Source organism: Oncorhynchus mykiss, chromosome 25, assembly GCF_057628025.1.
Source record: "Oncorhynchus mykiss isolate SJ-2025 chromosome 25, ASM5762802v1, whole genome shotgun sequence".
Classification (NCBI taxonomy): Eukaryota; Metazoa; Chordata; class Actinopteri; order Salmoniformes; family Salmonidae; genus Oncorhynchus; species Oncorhynchus mykiss.
The window spans coordinates 76062974-76080180 of record NC_143046.1 but is presented as its reverse complement, the minus strand read 5'-3'; the positions used below and the strand labels follow the sequence as shown (position 1 = coordinate 76080180).

The 17207-nt window shown below is 43.5% G+C and overlaps 1 protein-coding gene across 1 annotated transcript in view; it reads right to left on the bottom strand.

The window, feature by feature from the left end:
* LOC110505775 (A-kinase anchor protein 6) overlaps positions 1-17207 on the bottom strand; it is a 234487-nt gene that overhangs the window by 177179 nt on the left and 40101 nt on the right. Inside the window, exon 3 of the mRNA XM_090221110.1 lies at positions 1852-2103. Within this exon, the coding sequence (XP_090077236.1) occupies positions 1852-2103 (252 nt within the window). The remainder of the gene's footprint in view (positions 1-1851; positions 2104-17207) is intronic.

Here is a 17207-nt window from a genome sequence, read left to right as displayed (position 1 = left end):
AGAGAGAGAGAAAGACCAGTTACAGAGAATGAGAGACCAGTTACAGAGAGAGTGAGACCAGTTACAGAGAGAGAGAGACCAGTTACAGAGAGAAAAAGACCAGTTACAGAGAGAGAAAGACCAGTTACAGAGAGAGAAAGACCCGTTACAGAGAGAGAAAGACCAGTTGCAGAGAGAGAAACACCAGTTACAGAGAGAGAAAGACCAGTTACAGAGAGAGAAAGACCAGTTACAGAGAGAGAAAGACCAGTTACAGAGAGAGAAAGACCAGTTACAGAGAGAAAGACCAGTTACAGAGAGAGAGAGACCAGTTACAGAGAGAGAAAGACTAGTTACAGAGAGAAAGACTAGTTACAGAGAGAAAGACTAGTTACAGAGAGAGAAAGACCAGTTACAGAGAGAGAAAGACCAGTTACAGAGAGAGAAAGACCAGTTACAGAGAGAGAAAGACCAGTTACAGAGAGAGAAAGACCAGTTACAGAAAGAGAAAGACCAGTTACAGAGAGAGAAAGACCAGTTAAAGAGAGAGGAAGACTAGTTACAGAGAGAGGAAGACTAGTTACAGAGAGAAAGACCAGTTACAGAGAATGAGAGACCAGTTACAGAGAGAGTGAGACCAGTTACAGAGAGAGAGAGACCAGTTACAGAGAGAAAAAGACCAGTTACAGAGAGAGAAAGACCAGTTACAGAGAGAGAAAGACCCGTTACAGAGAGAGAAAGACCAGTTGCAGAGAGAGAAACACCAGTTACAGAGAGAGAAAGACCAGTTACAGAGAGAGAAAGACCAGTTACAGAGAGAGAAAGACCAGTTACAGAGAGAGAAAGACCAGTTACAGAGAGAGAAAGACCAGTTACAGAGAGAAAGACCAGTTACAGAGAGAGAGAGACCAGTTACAGAGAGAGAAAGACTAGTTACAGAGAGAAAGACTAGTTACAGAGAGAAAGACTAGTTACAGAGAGAGAAAGACCAGTTACAGAGAGAGAAAGACCAGTTACAGAGAGAGAAAGACCAGTTACAGAGAGAGAAAGACCAGTTACAGAAAGAGAAAGACCAGTTACAGAGAGAGAAAGACCAGTTAAAGAGAGAGGAAGACTAGTTACAGAGAGAGGAAGACTAGTTACAGAGAGAAAGACCAGTTACAGAGAGAGAAAGACCAGTTACAGAGAGAGATAGAACGATTGGATATGATTATTAGAGGATCCTATCCACAAGGATGGAGAATCTTTAACACTAGTTGTTATTGTGTCTCTTCTGAGAGTAAATTCTGGGCTGAGAGCAGACAGGACTGCAGAGAGAGAGGAGCAGACCTGGTGATCGTTAATAATGAAGAGGATTAGAGATTTATCAACGGAATTAATGCAGGAGTATTTGTCTGGATTGGTCTGTCTGATTTAGAGACTGAGGGGGGAATTCAATAGCCACCGATCAACCCCACTATCGGTATGGAATGACAAGGTATGTTCCATTCCACAGCATTGGACCTGTGAGAAATAAGATTCCCACACTGTATACTGTCTCTGTTTAAGTTGTGTTATAACAGTCTGATGTTATTTGGTAGAGTAATATTGTTGGTGTCAAGCCACTCAGAACTACATTTGGTAGAGTGGGTCACAGCGTCAAGTGTAAAATTGCATAATACAGTATGTACTCTTATTTCCCTAAATAAAGTGAATATCATACTGTACAAATGCATCTTTCAATCAATTGTTTAATATGCTACTGTCATGTTGTTTTTTGTGCTTATGCCTATTCAATAAATCATTGAAACCTGAAAAGTTTTCATGTTCATTGTAGGATAGCGAGAGTTGTGTAAAGCACATGCCATGTTAGGGATGCTGTTAATTATTAACCTGGTGGTGGTCCTGGGAGAAGGCTTGCAGGATATCTGTCTGTCGGGTGTAGTTTCCGTTGGAGTCCTGGAGGCCCTGCAGTAGCCTCTCCTTCAGTACCAGGACAGAGACACGGAGCTGGTGCCACAGGAGCTGCACACTGCGGATATCCACAATGATGTTCACAGAGTAGGACAGCAGCTTCAAGGAGAACTCTGTCTCCAGCAACGCATGGATCTGCTCCACATGGTCCGAGATGTCCTCACAAATGTCCTACACACACACACACACACACACACACACACACACACACACACACACACACGGGAGAGATGGGACAGATGATAACACTTACTCAAGCCTGGCATTGAAGAGATAATTGTTGTATTTGTATATGCTTAACTACTCTGAAATAAACATACACGTTATCTTGACGCTCTACAGACATGAGAGCAGACAGACATGATTGTGAGTCTCACTTAGGGCTGTAGCGGTCACCGTTTTACCGGCGGTCACGAGTCATGAAGGCAGTCAAATTCCACATGACGGTTTAGTCACGGTAAATAGGCTTCTCCAAGCTTGAATGTTGCTGATGGTCATTAGTAGCCTTCCAAACTTGCTAATTGTCCGTTACTCAGCACTCTAGTGTCTCTCTAATCACTCTGACATCAATGCAAATGTATTTGAAAATCTAATCAAACACTTCATGAGAGCTCATGAGCTCATGTTGTGCAACATTTCAATAGGCTCTACACATTTGCACAAGAAAACAGAGTGATGGCCTCTACTAAAAAGAGGAGGATCAGCTTTCTATAGGCTAGGCCCACTATATTTATTTCTCAACTTTCCTAATATTAAGCACATTGCTTATATTTACAACAGGAGTATAGTCTATCTGGCTGGCATGAAAATAAACCACAGGAAAAGCTCCTCCATTTGCTACTTAAGTGCATAGATAACATGTATTTTTTTCCCACTGCCCCTGTTTCGATACAAGTGCATGATAATGGTCAATTCTAAATCAAAACAAATTTCACACATATATTATTTAGTATATGTAAAGACAAGATTAAATCAAGAATAGTCTGATGGGTGACAATTTTAGCCTATCCCTTGTGAATGATATATTAGCACTTGTGAGTGATGCCCAGCATAAGAAACAATTCCTTTTTTTTGCGACTTTTTCTAATCATAGTCGCACACCTCATGTAGCCTAGCCTATTTGTTTAATTAAGGTTTGTATCACAACTCAAGTGGCCAAATATAAAATTAAGCACATTAACCCTTCCGCGATGTGTCTGTCTTCACTTGTAGCCTGTGAGAAAGACCCAATCCAATCATGTGATGGGAGAAGTGCATAACTGCCACTGGCCACAAAAGGCCTGGACTTTTTAGGGTGCATTACGGCCACACAAAGGAGATGCCCGTCGTAAAATTCTAGACATGATCAAGTGCTTGTCAAATTGTGAATTTGTGACTGATGAAGTATTTACAGCCTGCACAAAAAAAACTAAGCAGAGCTCATGCCTTTCAAATGACTTTTTTCAAATCATTATTAGAGTCGCATCATGCATCCTTAGAATGTATTAAAAATCCAAACATATAGCGGAACGTTTGTAGAACAACTAAAGTCACTTTAATAACTCTAAATGAAGCATATAGGAATAACTATTTCTTTGTTAACCATTCAACACAGAATAGCCGCATGTGCGCACTCCCTCAAATTGTTTGGGAAAAACATCCTTTCTATTTTACTCAGCTTTTTTCAATTGTATTCTTCATACTATAAAATAATGCCATGGGGCGGCAGGGTAGCCTAGTGGTTAGAGCGTTGGACTGAAAGGTTGCAAGTTCAAATCCCCAAGCTGACAAGGTACAAATCTGTCATTCTGCCCCTGAACAGGCAGTTAACCCACTGTTCCTAGGCTGTCATTGAAAATAAGAATTTGTTCTTAATTAACTGACTTGCCTAGTTAAATAAAGGTTAAAAACTAAATGTTGAAAAAAATATTGTCTGCTAAATTAACTAGTGTAGCCCAAAGCCATTTGTCATAGCCAGATCAAGGCCTAACAAGGACAACTCTGGGTATGTTCTTCAGAAATTGACATTTTCTCCATATCATGCTTCTTTAGACATGTCTAAAATAAAGTATGGATTTATTGTGAAGTAGGCCATATTACATGGATTTATTAGACTTTTTAAAATGTAGATGTTCCAAAGGTCAGCATCAGTGGCTTGTAGGCTGTGTGTGGAAGCCAGGAGATGCTACATGTGTTTATGTTAATTAACGGTCAAATACAGTGAGAACGACGGTTATTTGCTTGACAATCACCGGCTGACAACATTTTGTGACCGCCACAGCCCTAGTCTCACTGCCAGTACGTTAAAATCAGAACCAAGTGGTGGCGATTAAGTCATAACTTCAATGTTAAAAATATGAGTCAGTTTCACATGGAGGCAGGGCCGGCCCGCAGATTGACAACGGAGGCATTTTCTGAGCTAAACTGACCAAGATGTACCTCCAACACATAAAACCTCACATAATTTCGCCCAAAAACAATGACAGCCCTGCAGGGTTGGGTAGGTTACTTTCAAAATATAATCCGTTACAGTTTTCTAGTTACAGTGCCTTGCGAAAGTATTCGGCCCCCTTGAACTTTGAGACCTTTTGCCACATTTCAGGCTTCAAACATAAAGATATAAAACTGTATTTTTTGTGAAGAATCAACAACAAGTGGGACACAATCATGAAGTGGAACGACATTTATTGGATATTTCAAACTTTTTTAACAAATCAAAAACTGAAAAATTGGGCGTGCAAAATTATTCAGCTCCCTTAAGTTAATACTTTGTAGCGCCACCTTTTGCTGCGATTACAGCTGTAAGTCGCTTGGGGTATGTCTCTATCAGTTTTGCACATCGAGAGACTGACATTTTTTTCCCATTCCTCCTTGCAAAACAGCTTGAGCTCAGTGAGGTTGGATGGAGAGCATTTGTGAACAGCAGTTTTCAGTTCTTTCCACAGATTCTCGATTGGATTCAGGTCTGGACTTTGACTTGGCCATTCTAACACCTGGATATGTTTATTTTTGAACCATTCCATTGTAGATTTTGCTTTATGTTTTGGATCATTGGCTTGCTGGAAGACAAATCTCCGTCCCAGTCTCAGGTCTTTTGCAGACTCCATCAGGTTTTCTTCCAGAATGGTCCTGTATTTGGCTCCATCCATCTTCCCATCAATTTTAACCATCTTCCCTGTCCCTGCTGAAGAAAAGCAGGCCCAAACCATGATGCTGCCACCACCATGTTTGACAGTGGGGATGGTGTGTTCAGGGTGATGAGCTGTGTTGCTTTTACGCCAAACATAACGTTTTGCATTGTTGCCAAAAAGTTCAATTTTGGTTTCATCTGACCAGAGCACCTTCTTACACATGTTTGGTGTGTCTCCTAGGTGGCTTGTGGCACACTTTAAACAACACTTTTTATGGATATCGTTCAGAAATGGCTTTCTTCTTGCCACTCTTCCATAAAGGCCAGATTTGTGCAATATACGACTGATTGTTGTCCTATGGACAGAGTCTCCCACCTCAGCTGTAGATCTCTGCTGTTCATCCAGAGTGATCATGGGCCTCTTGGCTGCATCTCTGATCAGTCTTCTCCTTGTATGAGCTGAAAGTTTAGAGGGACGGCCAGGTTTTGGTAGATTTGCAGTGGTCTGATACTCCTTCCATTTCAATATTATCGCTTGCACAGTGCTCCTTGGGATGTTTAAAGCTTGGGAAATCTTTTTGTATCCAAATCCGGCTTTAAACTTCTTCACAACAGTATCTCGGACCTGCCTGGTGTGTTCCTTGTTCTTCATGATGCTCTCTGCGCTTTTAACGGACCTCTGAGACTATCACAGTGCAGTTGCATTTATACGGAGACTTGATTACACACAGGTGGATTGTATTTATCATCATTAGTCATTTAGGTCAACATTGGATCTTTCAGAGATCCTCACTTAACTTCTGGAGAGAGTTTGCTGCACTGAAAGTAAAGGGGCTGAATAATTTTGCACGCCCAATTTTTCAGTTTTTGATTTGTTAAAAAAGTTTGAAATATCCAATAAATGTCGTTCCACTTCATGATTGTGTCCCACTTGTTGTTGATTCTTCACAAAAAATACAGTTTTATATCTTTATGTTTGAAGCCTGAAATGTGGCAAAAGGTCTCAAAGTTCAAGGGGGCCGAATACTTTCGCAAGGCACTGTACCTTTGTACCGGTTTCCTCCAGAATCTTCACAAGGTCCTTTGCTGTTGTTCTGGAATTGATTTGCACTTTTTGCACCAAAGTACGTTCATCTCTAGGCTACAGAACGCGCCTCCTACCTGAGCGGTGTGATGGCTGCGTGGTCCCACGGTCTTAATACTTGCGTACTTGTCACGTTCTGACCTTTTTTTCCTTTGTTTTGTATTTATTTAGTATGGTCAGGCCGTGAGTTGGGGTGGGCAGTCTATGTTTGTTTTTCAATGATTTGGGGATTTGTATGTTTCGGCCTAGTATGGTTCTCAATCAGAGGCATGTGTCATTAGTTGTCTCTGATTGAGAATCATACTTAGGTAGCCTGGGTTTCACTGTTTGTTTGTGGGTGATTGTCTATGTTAGTTGCTTGTGTCAGCACAGGTCTCATTTATAGCTTCACGGTCGTTATTTGTTTATTGTTTTTGTATAGTTTGTATTCAGTGTTCAGTGCTTTCTTTTATTAAATATTCATCATGAACACATACCACGCCGCATTTTGGTCCTCCGATCCTTCTCGCCTCTCCTCTTCAGATGAAGAGGAGGACGACCGTGACAGAATCACCCACCAACCAAGGACCAAGCGGCGTGGTAAAAGACAGCGACGACAGCAGCAGCAACAACAGCGGCCAGCATCACAGGACTCCTTGACATGGGAGGAGATATTGAACGGAGAGGGACCCTGGGCACAGGCTGGAGAATATCGCCGCCCCAAAGCAGAGCTGGAGGCAGCGAAAGCTGAGCGGCGGCGATATGAGGAGGCAGCCCGGCAGCGCGACAGGTACGAGAGGCAGCCCCAAAAACATTTTGGGGGAGGCACACGAGGTGTGGGGCTAAGCCAGGTAGCAGACCTGAGCTCACTCCTCGTGCTTATTATAAGCAGCGCGTTACTGGTCAGGCACCGTGTTATGCGGTTAAGCGCACGGTGTCGACAGTACGTGCCCATAGCCCGGTGCGCTATAGGGCAGCCCCCCGAAAGTGTCATGCGAGTGTGGGCATCGAGCCAGGGCGTATGGTGCCTGCTCAGCGTGTCTGGTCACCGGTACGCAGTTTTGGTCCAGGGTATCCTGCGCCGGCTCTGCGGGGCGCTGAGAGGGTGCAGTTTGTCCTATGCCTGCGCTCCGCTCATGCCAGGCAAATGTGGGAGTGGAGCCTAAGGGAGAGGTGCGCGTAGTAGGCACTAGATCTCCCGTGCTTACCCACAGCCCGGTTCAACCTGTGCCTGCACTCTGGAGGGTCCGGGGTAGAGTAGTCATCCAGCCTGGGGGAGTGGTGCCAAGGCTGCGCACCAGAGCTCCAGTGCTCCCCCACAGCCCGGTCCTTCAGGTGCCTCCTCCTAACACCAAGCCTCCTGGAGGTCTCCCCAGCCTGGTGGGTCCGGTGGCAGCCCCACGCACCAGGCTGTCTCTCTGTCTCCTCCCTACAGGTGTTCCCGCCTGTCCGGTGCTGCCAGAGCTTCCGCCCCTCAGTCCAGAGGCGCCAGAGCTCCTCCATCCAGCGCTGCCAGAGCTTTCCTCCTCTCCAGCGCTGCTGGAGTCTCCAGTCTGCCCAGCGCCGCCTGAGCTACCCGTCTGCCCAGCGCCATCAGAGCCGCCAGTGTGCAAGGAGCCGCCAGTGCCGCCAGTGTGCAAGGAGCCGCCAGTGCCGCCAGTGTGTAAGGAGCCGCCAGTGCCGCCAGTGTGCAAGGAGCCGCCAGTGCCGCCAGTCTGCAAGGAGCCGCCAGTGCCGCCAGTCTGCAAGGAGCCGCCAGTCAGCCAGGATCCGCCAGAGCCGCCAGTCAGCCAGGATCTGCCAGAGTCGTCAGCCAGTACAGGGCTGCCCCTCTGTCCCGAGCTGCCCCTCTGTCCCGAGCTGCCCATATGTCCCGAGCCGCCCCTCTGTCCCGAGCCGCCCCTCTGTCCCGAGCCGCCCTCTGTCCAGTGGGGTCATTTAGAAAGGTCGCCGTGGTTAGGAAGCCACGGAGGCGGACAAAGACTATGGTGAAGTGGGGTCCACGTCCCGCACCAGAGCCGCCACCGCGGAAAGACGCCCACCCAGACCCTCCCCTATAGGTTAAGGTTTTGCGGCCAGAGTCCGCACCTTTGGGGGGGGGGGGGGGGGGGGGGGGGGGGGGGTACTGTCACGTTCTGACCTTTTTTTCCTTTGTTTTGTATTTATTTAGTATGGTCAGGGCATGAGTTGGGGTGGGCAGTCTATGTTTGTTTTTCTATGATTTGGGGATTTGTATGTTTCGGCCTAGTATGGTTCTCAATCAGAGGCAGGTGTCATTAGTTGTCTCTGATTGAGAATCATACTTAGGTAGCCTGGGTTTCACTGTTTGTTTGTGGGTGATTGTCTATGTTAGTTGCTTGTGTCAGCACAGGTATCATTTATAGCTTCACGGTCGTTATTTGTTTATTGTTTTTGTATAGTTTGTATTCAGTGCTTTCTTTTATTAAATATTCATCATGAACACATACCTTCGCTGCATTTTGGTCCTCCTATCCTTCTTGCCTCTCCTCGACAGATGAAGAGGAGGACGACCGTGACAGTACTATTGTTGTACAGATGAACGTGGTACCTTCAGGCATTTGGAAATTGCTCCCAAGGATAAAAAGGACTTGTGGAGGTCTACAATTTTTGTGGAGGTCTTGGCTGATTTATTTAGATTTTCCCATGATGTCAAGCAAAGAGGCACTGAGAATGGTAGGCATCGAAATACATCCATAGGTACACCTCTAAATAACTCAAATTATGTAAATTAGCCTATCAGAAGCTTCTGAAGCCATGACATCATTTTCGGGAATGTTCCAAGCTGTTTAAAGGCACAGTCAACTTAGTGTATGTAAACTTCTGACCCACTGGAATTGTGATACAGTGAATTATAAATTAAATAATCTGTTTGTAAACAATTGTTTGAAAAATTACTTGTCATTCACAAAGTAGATGTCCTAATCAACTTGCCAAAACTATAGTTTGTTAACAAGAAATGTGTGTAGTGGTTTAAAAACTAGTTTTAATGACTCTAACCTAAGTGTATGTAAACTTCCGACTTCAACTGTAGACTAATAAGTGACGTCCGTAACGCCGTAGACTACAGTACACCACTGCTGTCGTCCTTACCGTTTATTCAAGTTGATTAATCTTTGGATGCCGACAGCAGTCGCACCATTGGAAGACATAGCTTGGACTGTAGCCTACAAAAACCTATTCATGCTCTTTTCTCGCGATCCATCAAACACATCTGGTGTGTCATCATACTGGTCTCTGACTTGTGGTCAGACTCGCTCAGGTGGAACAAACTTAAACTTGCGCCTTTTCTCAATGCGGTTTTGAATGTCATTGAGAAAACAGAGAAGTGTCAAAGCTTTTTTTCGCGAACATCCTTTCTGAATTAAAAGTAATCCTCAAAGTAATCTATTTTTTCAAAAGTATCCGTAATCTGATTGCAATATTTTTGCTGGTAATGTAACGGATTACAGATAACGTTTTTTTGTAATGTAATCTGTTACCCCCCAACCCTGTCGCCCTGTGATAAAAAGTCCCCTCTTTCTCACAGCCAGGGGCGCAAAACATTTATCTTGTCCATTCCCAGCAAGCCTCTCTAGGGTGCTGTTGGAGAGACGCATCGCTGCGGCGCTCCACCAACATTCCGTCAAAAAAAATAATCTTAACATAAATCACGTAGCAGATATAGCATACGGTAGAAAGACTTTGTGGCCTTTTCTGTAGCCTACAGTCTAGAGATAAAGTGTATGACAATGTAATAAGACGGAAACTTGCAGGTTTCTCAGATCAAATAGCCTAACCTAAATGGCGCTCCAATCAAATACAAAATGCACTGACATGTTAACAAACATATCCTTAAAAACAGGACAGGTCAAAGTATAATGGACAATATTGAATGGACAATCAGGCTACTCACAACTGCTGTCAATGAGTTTCATCCCATGGGATAAATTGTCATGATCAGTGGTTTCAAGTTTGTATCGATCATTTTTATACGAGCTGATCATACCAACATACACGTTTCAGACAAAGTAGCTATAGGCTGCCTGTGTAATCACACTGAACAGTCCTCGGCATTCCACTTACACACTTGGGGTTTGGACACTAAAACAACAACAAAACATGGGTTCCTTACTCAGTTCATATCTCAGTCATCAAATCTGCCCCATTTACTTATTACAGGCTAACTCAATTACAGCTAAACTATTACAGCTAAACTCAACTTCAAAACTCTCTCCTGCAACCCGACTCACCAATTTAAAAAAAATGTATTATTTACCTCAAATCCTGAAATCCACAGTAGAAGCTAGCCAGAAGCTAGCCAGTTTACTGGCTAACGTTACTATTCAGCTAACCACGGTTTGTGGTCATCAGCTATCCTTTAGCTCGAAAAGCTATCGCCAGTATTGTACAACACGAGTCAGACCAGAACATACCGGACCTATTTTTCTCTCCATATCCCTGGATTTCAACCGCAAGCTCTGGACATTTACACCTGGATCTCGCAGCTAGCTAGCTGCTATCCGTGTATCCTGCTTACGTCGATCCCGGAGCAAACAATTATTCCGGAGCTAGCCAGCTGAAGAGTTCCATCAGCCACTCCTTGTCTGATCACCTATCCGGACCCGTTTTACTGCAGATGCGGAGCCCCACCGGGCCTTCACGACTGGACAACCAACGTTATCTGCCCGAGGGAGTTATCCAACTGGCCCCTCTGTCACGATGTTACCTGAACTCCCATCTGCGGCCCGCTAATCGTTAGCTGTCTTATCGGCTGCTATCTGAGTAGGTCTATCGGAAAAATGTTCTTGGGTCACTATAACTATATCTATTTTGCCAATTGGATTGATCCCCTCTACCACACAGAACCCCACTAATCTACCGACGGAAATGCACGAGTTGGCTAAAAACAGACCACTATCCTATGCTAGCTTGCTACCGATGGCCCGGCTAGCTGTCTGAATCGCTGTGACCCCAACAAACCTCACTACTCACTGGACCCTTACGATCACTCGGCTAAGCATGCCTCTCCTTAATGTCAATATGCCTTGTCCATTGCTGTTCTGGTTAGTGTTGACTTATTTCACTGTAGAGCCTCTAGCCCTGCTCATTATACCTTACCCAACCTTTCAGTTCCACCACCCACACATGCGATGACATCACCTGGTTTCAATTATGTTTCTAGAGACAATTTCTCTCTCATCATCACTCAATACCTTATCCTACTCCTCCTCTGTTCCTCTGGTGATGTAGAGGTGAATCCAGGCCGTGCAGTGCCTAGCTCCACTCCTATTCCCCAGGCGCTCTCTTTTGATGACTTCTGTAACCGTAATAGCCTTGGTTTCATGCATGTTAACATTAGAAGCCTCCTCCCTAAGTTTGTTTTATTCACTGCTTTAGCACACTCTGCCAACCCGGATGTTCTAGCCGTGTCTGAATCCTGGCTTAGGAAGACCACCAAAACTTCTGAATTCTCCATCCTTTACTACAACATTTTCAGACAAGATAGAACGGCAATCTACTTCAAAGATACACTGCAGAGTTCTGTCCTACTATCCAGGTCTGAACCCAAACAATTTGAACTTCTACTCTTAAAAATCCACCTCTCTAAAAGCAAGTCTCTCACTGTTGCCGCCTGCTATAGACCACCCTCTGCCCCCAGCTGTGCTCTGGACACCATATGTGAACTGATTGCCCCCCATCTATCTTCAGAGCTCGTGCTGCTAGGCGACCTAAACTGGAACATGCTTAACACCCCAGCCATCCTACAATCTAAGCTTGATGCCCTCAATCTCACACAAATGATCAATGAACCTACCAAGTACCACCCCAAAGCCATAAACACGGGCACACTCATAGATATCATCCTAACCAACTTGCCCTCTAAATACAACTCTGCTGTTTTCAACCAAGATCTCAGTGATCACTGCCTCATTGCCTGCATCCGTAATGGGTCAGCGGTCAAATGACCTCCACTCATCACTGTCAAACGCTCCCTGAAACACTTCAGCGAGCAGGCCTTTCTAATCGACCTGGCCTGGGTTTCCTGGAAGGATATTGAGCTCATCCCGTCAGTAGAGGATGCCTGGTTATTTAAAAAAAAAGCCTTCCTCACTATCTTAAATAAGCATGCCCAATTCAAGAAATTTAGAACCAGGAACAGATATAGCCCTTGGTTCTCCCCAGACCTGACTGCCCTTAACCAACAAAAAAACATCCTATAGCGTTCTGCATTAGCATCGAACAGCCCCCGTGATATGCAACTTTGTGTTGCTTCCTGCAACACAAACTCAAAAAAGTTTTGGGTCATAAGAACACTTCCTCCCAGCTGCCCACTGCACTGACGATAGGAAACACTGTCACCACCGATAAATCCACTATTGAGAATTTCAATAAGCATTTTTCTATGGCTGGCCATGCTTTCCATCTGGCTACCCCTACCCCGGTCAACAGCACTGTACCCCCCAAGCTTTCCCCATTTCTCCTTCTCCCAAATCCAGATAGCTGATGTTCTGAAAGAGCTGCAAAATCTGGACCCCTACAAATCAGCCGGGCTAGACAATCTGGACCATTTCTTTCTAAAATTATCTGCCGAAATTGTTGTAACCCCTATTACTAGCCTGTTCAACCTCTCTTTCGTGTCGTCTGAGATTCCTATAGATTGGAAAGCAGCTGCGGTCATCCCCCTCTTCAAAGGGGGGGACACTCTTGACCCAAACTGCTACACTCTTGACCCAAACTGCTACAGACCTATATTTATCCTACCCTGCCTTTCTAAGGTCTTCGAAAGCCAAGTTAACAAACATATCACAGACCATTTTGAATCCCACCGTACCTTCTCCGCTATGCAATCTGGTTTCCGAGCTGGTCATGGATGCACCTCAGCCACGCTCAAGGTCCCAAACGACATCATAAACGCCATCGATAAGAGACAATACTGTGCACCTGTATTCATTGACCTGGCCAAGGCTTTCGACTCTGTCAATCACCACATCCTCATCGGCAGACTCGATAGCCTTGGTTTTTCAAATGATTGCCTCGCCTGGTTCACCAACTACTTCTCTGATAGAGTTCAGTGTGTCAAATCGGAGGGCCTGTTGTCCGGGCCTCTGGCAGTCTCTATGGGAGTGCCACAGGGTTCAATTCTTGGACCGACTCTCTTCTCTGTATACATCAATGATGTCGCTCTTGCTGCTGGTGAGTCTCTGATCCACCTCTACGCAGACGACACCATTCTGTATACTTCTGGCCCTTCTTTGGACACTGTGTTAACAACCCTCCAGGCAAGCTTCAATGCCATACAACTCTCCTTTCCTGGCCTCCAATTGCTCTTAAATTCAAGTAAAACTAAATGCATGCTCTTCAACCGATCGCTGCCTGCACCTGCCCACCCGTCCAACATCACTACTCTGGACGGTTCTGACTTAGAATATGTGAACAACTACAAATACCTAGGTTTGTGGTTAGACTGTAAACTCTCCTTCCAGACTCACACCAAACATCTCCAATCCAAAGTTAAATCTAGAATTGTCTTCCTATTTTGCAACAAAGCATCCTTTACTCATGCTGCCAAACATACCCTCGTAAAACTGACCATCCTACCGATCCTCGACTTCGGCGATGTCATTTACAAAATAGCCTCCAATACCCTACTCAATAAATTGGATGAAGTCTATCACAGTGCCATCTTTTTTGTCACCAAAGCCACATATACTACCCACCACTGCGACCTGTACGCTCTCGTTGGCTGGCCCTCGCTTCATACTCATCGCCAAACCCACTGGCTCCAGGTCATCTACAAGACCCTGCTAGGTAAAGTCCCCCCTTATCTCAGCTCACTGGTCACCATAGAAGCACCCACCTGTAGCACGCGCTCCAGCAGGTATATCTCTCTGGTCACCCCCAATGCCAATTCTTAATTTGGCCGCCTTTCCTTCCAGTTCTCTGCTGCCAATGACTGGAACGAACTACAAAAATCTCTGAAACTGGAAACACTTATCTCCCTCACTCCCTCACTCACCTCACATTGTTCAAAACATACAATTCTCAGGGAGAAGTACATTTTTAATCTAAAAAAAAAATTCATATTTTTCCATCATTGTCTTTTGATGAACGAAAACATGTTCTATCATAGTAGCTCAAAATTGATCAGAAATTACTACTCTGCTTTGCTCTTTGCAATTTGTTTTTTTGTTCTTCCTCCTCCTTGTACCCCTATTTTACAGTACTGTACCCTGTACCCTGCATAGATTTTGACTGGTTGCAGGTTCATATCAACAAAGAACAAGAATTACAGTATCACAGAGACAAAGGACAAGTTTGTGAGATGCAGGGTACAGTACTGTAAAAATATGGGTACAAGGAGGAGGAAGAACAAAAAACAAAATTGCAAAGAGCAAAGCAGAGTAGTAATTTCTGATCAATTTTGAGCTACTATGATAGAACATGTTTTCGTTCATCAAAAGACAATGATGGAAAAATATGAATTTTTTTTAGATTAAAAATGTACTTCTCCCTGAGAATTGTATGTTTTGAACAATGTGTTTTCTATTTTTCAGTGTATTGTTTACTGAGAGTTTACTTGAGAGTGTATATCATTTTGATCACTTTGTTTATGATTTGAGAGCAGTGTTTGATTTTGAACACAGGTAAAACTGTTTTGAGGTGAATGTTTCATTTTGCGAGAGGAGTCAGAGGTTATGTAAATAGTGCTTGAAGATGAGGTTTTGTGTTTAATGTTTTCAGGAAATGGACCAAGGTATCAGAAATTGTGTTTTATCAATTGAGAAAAACTGTAATAAAGACACCTGCTGGTAACTCTTAACTGGTTTTAAGACAGCTCGGGTGTCCTAAATTAGGGGTTCCTAAACTTTCACTCAGGCCCCCCTTCCAGCATTGGGGAACATCCCGAGCGTTTCCGCACCACGTCAATTCCTATGGGCACTGTTCATAAAAAACTGTTCACACCCCACTTGTTGTTGGAGAGAAAGCTTATTTCATGCAATTTTATACATTTTGTCATGGGGTGTAAATAAAATTGTACAGTTTTATAGCAAATTTTCTTGCAATGCTAAACATTTTGCCATGTCTACTAGAGGTCGACCGATTAATCAGAATGGCCGATTAATTAGGGCTGATTTCAAGTTTTCATAACAATCGGAGATCTGTAATTTTGGACGCCGATTTAAATTATGATTATTTTTTTTACACCTAATCTTATTTTACTAGGAAAGTCAGTTAAGAACACATTCTTTTTTTCAATGACGGCCTAGGAACGGTGGGTTAACTGCCTTGTTCAGAGGCAGAACGACAGATTTTGACCTTGTCAGCTCAGGGATTCAATCTGGCAATCTTACGGTTAACTAGTCCAACGCTCTAACCACCTGCCTCACGAGGAGCCCGCCTGTTACTCGAATGCAGTAAGAAGCCAAGGTAAGTTACTAGCTAGCATTAAACTTAATCAATCATAATCACTAGTTAACTACACATGGTTGATGATATCACTAGTTTATCTAGCGTGTCCTGCGTTGCATATAATCGATGCAGTGCGTATTCGTGAAAAGGGACTGTCGTTGCTCCAACATGTACCTAACCATAAACACCAATGCCTTTCTTAAAATCAATACACAGAAGTATATATTTTTAAACCTGCATATTTAGCTAAAAGAAATTCAGGTTGGCAGGCAATATTAACTAGGTAAAATTGTCACTTCTCTTGCGTTCATTGCACGCAGAGTCAGGGTATATGCAACAGTTTGGGCCGCCTGGCTCATTGCGAACTAATTTGCCAGAATTTTACGTAATTATGACATAACATTGAAGGTTGTGCAATGTAACAGGAATATTTAGACTGATGGAGGCCACCCGTTAGATGAAATACGGAACAGTTCCGTATTTCACTGAAAGAATAACCTAAGGCTCGCATTTCTGTGTGTTATTATGTTATAATTAAGTCTATGATTTGATAGAGCAGTCTGACTGAGCGGTGGTAGGCACCAGCAGGCTCATAAGCATTCATTCAAACAGCACTTTAGTGCGTTTTGTCAGCAGGTCTGCTGTTTATGACTTCAAGCCTATCAACTCCCGAGATTTGGCTGGTGTAACCGATGTGAAATGGCTAGCTAGTTAGCAGGGTGCGAGCTAATAGCGTTTCAAACGTCACTCACTCTGAGACTTGGAGTAGTTGTTCCCCTTGCTCTGCATGGGTAACGCTGCTTCGAGAGTGGCTGTTGTCGTTGTGTTCCTGGTTCAAGCCCAGGTAGGAGCGAGGAGAGGGACGGAAGCTATACTGTTACACTGGCAATACTAAAGTGCCTATAAGAACATCCAATAGTCAAAAATATATGAAATACAAATGGTATAGAGAGAAATAGTCCTATAAGTCCTATAATAACTACAACCTAAAACTTCTTATGGGAATATTGAAGACTCATATTAAAAGGAACCACCAGCTTTCATATGTTCTCATGTTCTGAGCAAGGAACTTAAACGTTAGCTTTCTTACATGGCACATATTGCACTTTTACTTCTCCAACACTTTGTTTTTGCATTCTTTAAACCAAATTCAACATGTTTCATTTATTTGAGGCTAAAATGATTTGATTGATGTATTATATTAAGTTAAAATAAGTGTTCATTCAGTATTGTTGTAATTGTCATTGTTACAAATACATTTTTAAAAATCGGCCGATTAATCGGTATCTGCTTTTTTTTTTTGTCCTCAAATAATCGGTATCGTATCGGCATTGAAAAATCATAATCGGTCGACCTCTAATGTCTACTGTGTATTCATGTGCTATTTGAGTGACTTAAAAATGACAATAATATCTATGGGCTTAAAAAATAAAATAAAAAACATTAGCTGACATGGGCTAGTTGATCCAGACATTTCTGACAAGTTATAAACAGTTCTCTAAGGTTTGCAATGACTAACATGACAAAAGGAATTGATTACGCACTACCCAATTTCGAAATTTCACCTTGTTCTACTACTACAACTTTCAAGAGTAAGTTTAAAGCCAGACTGAGTTCCTTTTAAAAAAAGTATAAACAATTTGGGAACCATTGTCCTAAATATCTGTCGACTTGGTGTGACTCTTATGATTA